An 11,625-nucleotide genomic window follows, 5' to 3' on the forward strand; every position below is an offset into this window, starting at 1 on the left:
TTAAATAAATGATAGCTTGGATCAATAGTGGCTTAAGCTACCAGCAGCTTCACATTGAAAATTAATGCATGAAGAGATACAGCTACAGTTGGGCCATCTGGATGTAATTTAAAATATTGTCAGAAAAGAGACTTACCTCCACATTTATTCCCATGACAAAACAAGATGTGGAAAACTGAATAGATTTCCACAGTCAGGCTTTTATCAGGTACTTGCTGCAAATGCACTTGACTCTGTAAAAGAGATGAACAGAGTTACAAACATCTTCCTGTAGTGGACATTACCGATTAGCATAAATAGGGAGGCATATCTTTGTTGTCAATCGATATTAAAGTAACTTTTGCACACATTAAACACAAATTCGATGTTAAAATAAAACAAGAAACAGTATATATGTATATATATATATATATATATATATATATATATATATATACTGTATATATATATATATATATATACACCACCATATATGGGAGGAGCAGAGCTGAATCAGAGGGATGAGTGCTCAGAGGATGGCCTGAGATAAACTCATTAGTTTGCTGATTTGTGGCCGGAGCAGGCTAATTATCTGTCAGCTGACCTGAGTGAAGTTCATTGATGGACTCGTATAATGCATAAGCATACAAACATAATACATATCACAAGGGGCCTGATAAAGATATTGAAGATGTCCTTGTGTTATATTTATTCCTTGCCTTTAAAAAAAAACAAAACACTTTTTAATAAAATGATTTGCAGATGTAGACTGTTGTTCCCTGAATGGGATCAATAATACCAACAGGTATGAATTTATGCTCAACAAGACTAATGCCTTAACATAAGAGGGAAGGGTGGTTACAGCCTCAAGACCCCACAGATAGGACAGCATACGACGTATTAAAATCACTTCTAGACAATGACAAAAAGGAAGGAGTTGAGGGCAAACATCTTTCACTTGAACTTTCTTTCACTCAGACAAGTGTAGCTTGGGCTATTGTTGCTGTGGAGAGGAATAACAATGGGGACAAAAACTGGTCAATGAAGCATAAAACCTGTAGATAAAGGGCCCACAGCTCCAAAACCAAGTGACGCTTTACTGCCTCTATACTTAACTATTTCCAGCAGCACAAGAAAATGTAAAAATAGTAAATAGTTAACAGCAATACTCACATGGCACTCTTTAAATTGTCTATCTGAAAAGCAAGACGGCAGTATTCATTTACATTATGAAATAGTCAGACAAACATAGATGCTTCAGTCGTTCTTATTTCATTCAGTAGGTGGCAGTGAAATACTGACAATATTTACATTTCACACCACTCTTCAGTTTTCTTCAGAGGCTGACAGCAGAAGGCGGGTGGTCCTTTGAAACCAACAAGAGGTTTGAGGTCTACTACTGCTTGGTACGGCACCAAACGTAGACAAAGCAGATGTAAACTCACGTGAACTTGGATAAACCTGGTTTGAGTTGTGAACATAAATAAGCTTAGTTTTCTTAGCAAGTAAAATGTTAAAGTCTTATAACACTTCATTTGCTTGGTCACTTTGGATCTCTGTTAGTTGGTGCTAAACTATTTAAATAATTTTCTTGCAATTCATTATTACCCAGGTATAGAGTGGATAATTTTAACTTGAGGTATAAGCACAATAAGTGGCTTCACACTGAACTGAAGTTTGACTGACGGGATTTCTCAGCTCCTGTTGTTTTCCTCCTGCCAAATGAGTCACGGGATGCTCCACATAAGGAGGTACAAACTAATAATAAACATCTTGAGCTTTTACTATGAGTTAGATAAACTCACAGCATACTTCACCTACTTTCAACCTGAAAAAAGATGTTTGCAATCAGCCAGATTAACTGACAACACCTGTGTTAGCATAGTAGTCCTATATTGTTATTGCCTAAAATGCACCACATGCCATTCTGTACCATCATTCAGTCAACTGAGACATGAGTTGTTTATCCGTCTCATATCACACACAAGTGCACAGTAATCGTGGTTGATGAAGGTTACGCAATTGCCTAGTTTCCTTCTCGTTGTTGCTCACGACACAGAAAAACTCTCATACAGAGAAGCTGCATGTGAAAGAGGCTTTGGTTACTCAAGACGCTGGTCATAATGGTGCAAGTAATCAGCCAGAACTCATTCCTCACCAATGCCAAGTCATTCTTACCCACAAAATGTGAGCACAATAGGATGCTGAGCGTGAAATTGTAATTTCAAGGCTGACATCGTGTACGTGTAATAGCCCTTTTCTTGGACTGGTTGTGTACAATTTGTACCGCCTGCTCTCTCTCTGGCCTTCGTTGTTAGGAAATGCATGCTCAAGTATAATTATTTTCTTTAAAGCAAGGAGACCTAGTTTTGTGGGCTGCCGGGTAGCATACAAATAGGATTCCTACCCAGTGTATACTCACATATACAAACATTATTTTGTCTGCTCTTTTAGACTGTTGCTTGAAGGAATAAATGGAAAACAATACTGCAGATTCAAATGTGCATAGCTAACACTACATTTTCTTCAGGCATTAAGTGGCCATTTTGTCTCGGAACAAGCAGCCTGCACAGAGTTCTGCCGAAGGGCAAATCTGTACAAAAGCGTCAGTGTCAGTGATTCAAGAATTCACTATAAAACTGGAGCAGACAAGACTTAGTTTGTATGTCACATCAACACTGATCCAGACAAACATTTAACAAGGTATGCATGCTATTTCAATTTTTGAAAAGCAAAGTCAATGTAAATATTTCACCTCTTTTAATTAGTTATTATTAAATGTCAAATAGAGAAAACATGTTATGATTTGCTATGTTTTTAAGAAAAAACAAAATAAACAAACTTTTAAATGCAAAATAACAGTTTTATTGCAATAAACAGGATTTTCTTCTTCTGCTGCGCTCATTGCCTGCCAGGCACATCAACACACGGGGGACAGGCCGGCACCAGAATAACATGAATGTGCGTCATGAATGTGGGTGAAAAGGTGATTATCAATGAGCCCACCTGGACTCAGGTAGGCCACGCGCTTGTCCAGAGTTCACTTGTCTTCAGCCGTTTTAATTTAAAACATAAACAGAGGCCTACCCCAAGCAAAAAAAAGGCATGTTCTCAGATAAAGCGAGCAATGAAGACAAAGCAGAAAAGTACCTGCACAATACATCCGCATACAATCAAAATGGAATTTTCTTTAAAGGAAGCAGAAACATTTGGGAGTAAACAATTGCATTCATCGATGTTTCAAAAGTCAATTTTTGGCTTCTATCCTCGAGCGGAGTTTGCGCTCCGACAGCAGAACATTATTGTTAGACACATGTTGAGATGAAGGGATAATTAAGGCAAGAAAAGATGAAAAATGCGGAGCTGATATAAGGCTTCGATTAAACAGTCATTAGTTGTAGTCCAACACATGTACTATTATGTAAAACTGCCAAAGAAAAAGGTTTTATGTAGCAATCCAATAAGGATCCAGCAACACATAAAAAGGTGGCACTAGTGGAACTCCCTGAAACATTTTACATTAGTGATGTATTCACCCCCTCCTGATTGAACGCCTACACATTAAGGTTTAAGCACCTTCAAATTTGAGCAAATGTCTGCCGTGATTTAAAAGGTTTTTTGGTACACTAAATGATTTGAACTGTTTTAAAGCTGAACATTGTACAAGCACTCCATGTCTTTACCATTCTTGAGTTGCAAAAACGTTTTCAAAATGACAAACTGTGCCTTAAAACCGAACTACATTTACAAACAGAAACAGCAAAGAGAGTAACCGCAATATTTAGATTGAACCGTGTCACAGTTGTAGTGATTAGGTGGTAGCTAGCCTGTTGATTGATCGGTTGATGATTGAATGATTGCAGGTTTCATTGAAGAAGAATTGGACAAAGAGCTGAAAGCCAGAAATAAGGCTGAAAGTGCAAGAAGTTGAGGACAACGTATATGAAAAGGAATCTGGTGAGAAGAACAAAAAAAACCTGCATCTGTGTTTAGATGTACAGGTGAAATAACGGTGGGGAGAGGGGTGTTGGAATGGGAGAAGATTAACAGAGGAGCAGACAAGAAGTGTTTGGACACAAACAGGGAGAAGAGGTGTGTTCAGCTGATCAGTAGAATACCACACTAGACTTTCCTCCAGGGGGGTTGAGGACCCTGTTGTGAGAGCGAGGCTTGGGTCCAAGATGAGGCTCGTGGTTCTTCCAATCACCGGTCTCATGTGTCCCATCGGGAGGTGAGGAAATGGAAGGAGCGGGCTTGGGCTCAGGCACAGGCTCAGGCTTTGGAGGGGCTGGGACAGCAGCAGGCTCTTCCTTGGCTGGCATGGGAGCTGGGGGGGCAGCTTCCTCCTTCACCACAGGTTGGATAACCTTGGCTTCCGGTGCTTGGAGAGGAAAAAGCATTTCAGAAATGCCAGAACAGAATATACTGTATATCCTAAAAGCATAAATACCCATTTCTACCTCGAATACATACAGTTTCCACATTTTTTAGAGTCACAGACCCCCTTCACACCTGGCATTAAAATGTGTCTCATATCCAGATTATATCTAGATATGATTTAACCGGATTACATTTATACCTGGTATTAATGTGTGTACCCAGAGTCCACATTGAGACCTGATCGCTCTGTCTGAAAGGGTTGAGAGGAAGGCTGCATGAAGCACGGGCTTGCAGCCGAGCACAGCGCGTGGACACATCAGCCTCAAAACGCCGCCGTTTTGGGGGAGAGGGCCAGCAAACGTGACTCTGAGGTAAATCTACACTTGCACACACAGAGGGATGACGAGAGGAGACGCTGAGCACAGACAGAGCGCTGGCGGTGATCTCTCTGGTCACAGCGGAGGTGCGCTGAGAGCGTGCTGCAGGTTGAGCCCTAACCCCCCCCCCCCACATACCAACCTGGACGAAGCTTTGATTATTTACTGTTGATTAAAACAGAATCTCCAGAACCTGAAAAATAGTATTCGGGCGCATTTCGGCCCATGTGGTTGTTGTATGAGGATTAAAAAAAGCAAATTGCATTTACACTTGTATTCAATGTGGTCACACCGCGTCCCTGACCCCATCCCGAGGTGGTTTAGCCGATCAGATCACACCTGTACTTTCATGTGGTTAAGCACTATCCAATTGCAATCCAATCACCCGAAAACGCATTTTTAATGCCAGGTGTAAAAGGGGTCACAGTTGGGATCTCAATGGACCCTATACCTACTGAAAAACTGTCTTAAATAAGCACATTATAAAAAGTCTTATTTGTTTATTCAAAACCTAAGGCAACTGTTGGTATTGATTTGTTAGTATAAACAATGGGTGCAAAACTCAATATATATCATTAAAACAAAACATAAAGACCTACCTAGCTATATTCTGATCTCTGTGATCTGCATAACAAGACCCTCTAACAGAGGTACCTTCAAAGCTACAGTGAGTAGCTCAATATAAATCAAATCTGCCCAAAATAGTTCACATGGACATTTTTCTTTATGTAACTCACGTGGTGATGATGCAGCTTCAGGTCCCACACTAAAATTGTCCTGTAAAAAATAAAAGAAGAAGAGGTTTCTCACTGGTTTGGCTGAGTTAACAGGTCCGACATCTTTCTATGACGATGCGGATTATCATAGTACTTGTGGCATCAATATCACAGTCTCTGTATGCAAGAAGTAAAGGATAATAATATGGCATAGGATGGCATTTTTTTCAGGTCATACAGGCTTTAAAAACAGTCTAAGGGGTAACACCCCATCATCATTTTAAACCTGTGAAGAGGAAATTATCATAAATACTGTTGATATTATTAAGTTCCCCTCATCTGCCAGAAAATAAGGTATTTCCAAATGAACCACAGTAACCTTTAATAATAATATTTACAAAAAAATTCATTCTATGTTCCCAGGCATGATAAACCAGTATGTTTACATGCCTTTCCAGGGCTGCAAGCAAACATCTGTATGCAACACAAACACCATCACTAACCTCAACACGTTTACAGAAAACTGGGAAACAAACTGATTCCTTAAGAAGTGGCTGCTTGGAATTTATTTGGGTCACTGCTGAGATTGTTGCAATAAACTCAGTAGTCTAAGCCAACAATACACTGGTTGCACAAACACTATTGACCCGTGGGGAAGACTGATTGATACACTAGGGTATGCGACACAGTTGCCATGCGCTTCAAGTCTTACATGATAAAATAAAGATCAATATTAGATAAATGAGGTAACTAGCAGACTTTGGACCCTAACTGCACAGTGAGTAGACAAATATTTGTATTTATTTATGGGGGAACTATTCCTTTAAAAGCTCACTAGCTAGTGCGAACTCCGACCAAACGGTCAAACTAGGCAGCGCTGATCAAATAAGAATCAATATTATGTTACGTTAATGCCTATTTCTCTCCTCATTTGTTCTCAGAATCATCTTGTAGTGTACGGTTTAGCTGTAAAATGAGAAAGTTTGTGATCCCGCCACCATTGTTAAATCTGGTGAAGGAACGCCACGTTCTGGTCACGTGACCCGAGTACAGCCAATAAGAACACTCTCTCAATAAAATGACCTGTGATTGGTCAAAGTCTCCCGTCACAGGCTAGATTTTCTAAAGCCTGAAAACAGAGCCATGATGTCGGGCAGAAGTCTAGTTATCTCTCAGAACACTTGAATTACAAAATGCTGAAAGGTTATTATGGAGTTTTTGCCCAATGATGCCAAAAACATACTGCCTACTGCCACTTTAAGGGTGAAAATGAATAATAAACAAAAAAATAAAACCTAAGTCAAAGTGGAGTATAAAATGTAGGTGCATGGCCTACCTTTGGCTTATTTGGATGGCCTCGGCTTTGGGCAGCTGTCTCTGCAGCACCGAATATGTCGCTGCTTTGTCCACCAGGAGGATTGAGTCTCTTTTGCTGAGCTTGAGGTACAGGATCCCCAAATATTCCGCTACTCTTCCCACCTACACAAAGCATTACCAAGACGTGAGTTAAGTTAAGCAGCGGTGACAGCGTCATAACACACTCCACTTTGTAACATCTAATTTTGATAGGCTAGTGAACTGCACAGCAGATTTATGACACTGTGGCAGAGTGTACTCTGTGGTTATACTTATTGTATACTTATTATTATGTTGAGCTTCTTCATGACCATTCACCCTTCAGCATCATACCATGAGCAAAAGAAAATTATAGTGTCATATACTGTACACATACTACTGTGGCAGCAATTCACTGACAATTTCAGGGATGCAAATGCCACAGTGAAAAATGAGCAGATAAGGCAGTCAGGGTGACTTGGCAGTCCCTGTCTGGAAACTCAAGACCACTTTTCAACAGTAGACTGGACTGAAAACATACCAGATATACTCCACAAAATCCATAGGTGGATTACATCCAAGCACAGAGAACAGAGAAAGTGTTTATACTGGAATTATCACATCATAGTAACAGTTTTCACACCCTGGACATTAATAGATGTTTTGACTGGCTTGTCTCTGCACATCCATTAGCACTGACAAATGATCTGACCTGGAGGGTTGGAGCGTTTGGGTACACTCTGGGACTCCTCTGGTGGAGCGAAGAGTTTAGAGGTCATCTTATTGGGTCTTCTTGATGCTGCAGAGTCGTCTTCATAGCTACCAAACAAGTTACTGGAGCCACCTCCAGGAGGCTGCGTCACCCTGCAGGACATGAAAGATTACAGTACCACTTTAATATACAGGATCCTATCCAATGTATTCATCCGAGACTCGTTTAAATCCATTACCCTGCACAAAAAGTATGACCTGACAAAGACAGACTTCAAATAGAGATTTTAAATATTAGTATTTTTGCTGGTTTACCCTAGGGATGCATGGTTTCGACTATCTGAGCTTTGGGCATCAGCAACATCAGGCCTGACTTAAACATTGCTTTCCTAACTTTGTAAAACAACATGTAACAAATAAATACAGTACATAAATATACATACTGAATTGTTATTTATTATTAAAATAATAAATCGTACACAAACAACTTGGTAAAAAATCTTCAAAATTAATAGGAATTAAAATTGATGCGTACACATTTTAATGCAGCAACAAACTGGTCAAAACTTAAACAGGAATTTAAATTCCAGTATATAATGTATGTAGCATATAAACATAGAATTGAATTTATTGGATTGGTCCCATTGTCACTGATATTCGATCCAGCTATTTGAGTCAGTATCAGCCCATCCCTAGTTTACCTGGAATTCATCTTACTAAATCATAACAGATTAAAGTTAATACTTGTCAGCAGATGTTGACTCTTACCAGATGTCAAGAGTCATGGACAGAAATTAAGCTTTCTGTGGCAGATCACTGAACATTTCTACTGGCTTTCTATTTCTACTGGCTTTAATATATCATGCAACCTTAATCCATGACTATTTTAAATTTAGGAATTGCTTTTTTTAAATAATATTTCTTAATAGAAATAGCAGGGCAGGTGACGTGAGTTTTTTACCTGTCACAGCCAACATTTACCCTGTATTTGGTAGGTGGCAGGTGATAATTTCATTCCCTGGATGGAGGTTCATGTTTACTGATTACAGTTAAAAACATTAGATAGCTAGATAGTAACTTTCTTGATCCCGAGGGAAATTCAAGTTTCCAGCATCACAGTTCCATAGTGCAAAAACATGTTAGTAAAAATGCAGTAAAAAAAGTTAGTGGTACAAAGTACAAAACAATATACCAGATATAAAAATACAAGGAGATGAAGAAAAACTGTTAAAACTGAATATAGTGCAGGGTAACTGCTGTGATACAGGACTATTCAAAAAGTGAATATATTGCAGAAGAGACTGTTAAAAATGAATATTATTATCTCATTATGTCATTTCTGACACACAACGATAATAACTAGAAAAACAGTGGCTAACCTGGCTATAAATATGTTACAGTTCAGTGGACAGCTTTGCACCCAACGCAGCCAAATAACAGGTTATTTAACTACCGGTATATACACAAGGAATGGCGCCTGTAAACTCGTTAGAATTGACGTTATTAAAGCCACTATATACTGCAATATTTAGCAGAGCTGACCCAAAAACTGACAGTCAGTAAGAGGAAACTGCATATCCCGAAGATCAATGTGGCCACACCACCGTTGTTGGCGAGTACAAAGAAGAGCCTTCTGAAGTGTCTTTCACACTTCTGCAGTGATATATCATGCAACCTCAATCCATGACTATTTTAAATTTAGGAATTGCTTTTTTTAAATTATATATCTTAATAGAAATAGCAGGGCAGGTGGCTTGAATTGTAAACCTGTCACAGCCAACATTTACCCTGTATTTATTTGGGCTGGTGCTAATTTCATTCCCTGGATGGAGGTTCATGTTTACTGATTACAGTTAGGAACATTATGTAATTTTTGACACACAGTAGAAGTATTGTCAATACTGTATATACTGCTCCTATTTTTATACTTCCTTTTATTTAAATGGTTCATATTTTGTTACACTGTATTTAGCTCTTTTTTTTTCTGTGTTAGCTGATGCAAATTTCCCCACTGCGGGACTAATAAAGGAATATCCTATCTTAAAACAGTAGGTAACCTGGCTGTAAATATGTTACAGTACAGTGGACAGCTTTGCTCCAACGCAGCCAAATAACAGGTTATTTAACTACCGGTATATACACAAGGACTGTTTACCTGTCACAGCCAACATTTAGCCTGTATTTATTTGGGCAGGTGTTAATTTCAGTCCCTGGATGGAGGTTCATGTTTACTGATTAAAGTTAGAAACATTATGTAATTTAGAAGAGTAGAAAACAGTAGGTAACCTGGCTATAAATATGTTACAGTACAGGAATTGCTTTTTTTAAATAATATTTCTTAATAGAAATAGGGCAACGTGATTTTTTAACCTGTCACAACCAACATTTAGCCTGTATTTATTTGGGCAGGTGCTAATTTCACTCCCTGGATGGAGACTCATGTTTACGATGATAAGTAGGAAACAGTAGCTAACCTGGCTATAAATATGTTACAGTAAAGTGGACAGATTTGCACCAACGAAGCCAAATAACATGTTACACAAGGCATGGCGCCATACGTCTAAACTAGTTATATTGATGTTATTAAAGCCACAATATACTGCACTATTTAGAGGAACTGACCCAAGAACTGACAGTCAGTAAGAGGATATCCTCCAGATCACTGTGGCCACACCGCCGCTGTTGTCAGTGAGTACAAAGAGCAGCACAGTCTGATGTGTCTTTCTCACACTTCCGCAGGCGCAGCAAGACAACGCCTGCTCGGTTAGTTAGCTCAGAAGCTAACTCTTAAGTTTGCTAACACAAGACAACTCCAGCTCGAGCTGAGCAGCCACACACAGATGTTTAAGGTTGACGTATCACATCACTGCGTTAAGTTTTAAAGCATTAGTAGAGGAAGTTATGGTGTAAAAACAACCTAGAGCTGCTGTCATGTAACGTACGTTGAGATACCAGTTAGTTAGCTAACAGAGCTACACTCGGCCATTTCTAACACAGATATAACGAAGCTAACGCGACTAATAGTCTTCACCTTGAACTCGGTTTTCCACTATCCAGCCCTTGGTACATGTTCGTGGAAGTCATAGTGGTTTTGTTTTGTTCCGAAGACAACTTTGCCAACTGGACGACCAGCAAGTTCCTCCTGTCTTGTCTTGTCTGCGACGTGTGTCCAACCAAACTCCTACTGAAGACTCTCAGTCCACCCAACTGTGACACGGAGGAATATCACTGGTCCGCTGCCAAGCTGCTGAGTGATGCGGGTGCGCTCGTTTCATGTCACCCGGTAAGCCCTCCAGAAGGATGGAATTTAAATCCTCCTTTACACAACCCGTCAATAGTTCATCCTCCTAAATTCCTCACAAGTAGAGGTCAAAGTTTATTTTTTATATACGACATGTATAAAATATGATATGTGTTAACAGATGCAACACAAAAGACAGTAACTTTAGTAATGTTGTTACTAAAGAGCAGGTTTGTCTCAAAAACACTTCTACGTAATGAATTACTTATTGTTATTTGTTTTGCACAATTTTAAGACTATACAACATAACAAATAAATAAATAAATAATATACAGTGCAGGAAGAGGCAAACAAAACACTGGGCTTATCTGAAGCCTCCACCTAGAGACAGGATTAATATAAAGAAATAATATGACGACATAATAGTGATAACAAACAATTAGGACAAGATATATAATAACAACAATACAGTGTGTGTGTGTGTGTTGCATGGATGTGTATGGTTAGTGTTTATGAGGAGGATATTGATTTAAATATCTATAAAGAGTTCTTCAAACAACATTGTGAGTGGAAAAAAATAAAAAACATAAAAACAGATACATGGACAACATGGGGAAAAGCAATTACAAAACAGCTATTAGATTGATAGATAGATAGACTTTATTGTCATTGTCATTGAAAACAACGAAAAACAGTTTAGCCTGCTCTGGTTTTTCTCAAAAACACTTCTACGCAATGAATTACTTATTGTTACAGTGAAACGATATTTTGACATTGAGTATAAGTTAAATTATAGTTGCATTCATCTATTAACATTACAATTACTTGGAGTAGGAAGATGCCAATGAGAAGACAAGAAAAATGATTAAACCTTACTAGTATTTTG

At 38.8% G+C, this 11,625-nt stretch overlaps 1 protein-coding gene and 1 long non-coding RNA gene across 2 annotated transcripts; one reads left to right on the forward strand and one right to left on the reverse strand.

Moving 5' to 3' along the window:
• Nucleotides 1-2,821: 2,821 nt before the first annotated feature.
• jpt2 (Jupiter microtubule associated homolog 2) lies at nucleotides 2,822-10,726 on the reverse strand. The gene is made up of 5 exons (XM_037792566.1): nucleotides 10,530-10,726; nucleotides 7,500-7,651; nucleotides 6,789-6,931; nucleotides 5,474-5,513; nucleotides 2,822-4,360 (listed from the first exon to the last, which is right to left on the reverse strand). The coding sequence occupies exons 1-5, from the start codon at nucleotides 10,580-10,582 to the stop codon at nucleotides 4,086-4,088; spliced, it is 663 nt and encodes a 220-aa protein (XP_037648494.1). The 5' UTR covers nucleotides 10,583-10,726; the 3' UTR covers nucleotides 2,822-4,085.
• Nucleotides 4,701-5,241, forward strand: LOC119501877. The gene is made up of 2 exons (XR_005209943.1): nucleotides 4,701-4,822; nucleotides 5,146-5,241. It is a non-coding gene; the product is annotated as an uncharacterized LOC119501877 (long non-coding RNA).
• Nucleotides 10,727-11,625: the final 899 nt, after the last annotated feature.

Source organism: Sebastes umbrosus, chromosome 14 (assembly GCF_015220745.1).
Source record: "Sebastes umbrosus isolate fSebUmb1 chromosome 14, fSebUmb1.pri, whole genome shotgun sequence".
Lineage (NCBI taxonomy): Eukaryota > Metazoa > Chordata > Actinopteri > Perciformes > Sebastidae > Sebastes > Sebastes umbrosus.

Bases quoted from the DNA above. Each gene is read 5' to 3' on its own strand.
- jpt2 (XM_037792566.1), bottom strand. From the start codon at position 10,582: ATGACTTCCACGAACATGTACCAAGGGCTGGATAGTGGAAAACCGAGT. The intron at 6,932-7,499 runs GTCAGATCATTT...TGCTTTGTGTAG, and splicing joins CAAACGCTCCAACCCTCCAG to GTGGGAAGAGTAGCGGAATA. The intron at 5,514-6,788 runs GTAGGCCATGCA...TATTTTTTACAG, and splicing joins GCCATCCAAATAAGCCAAAG to GACAATTTTAGTGTGGGACC.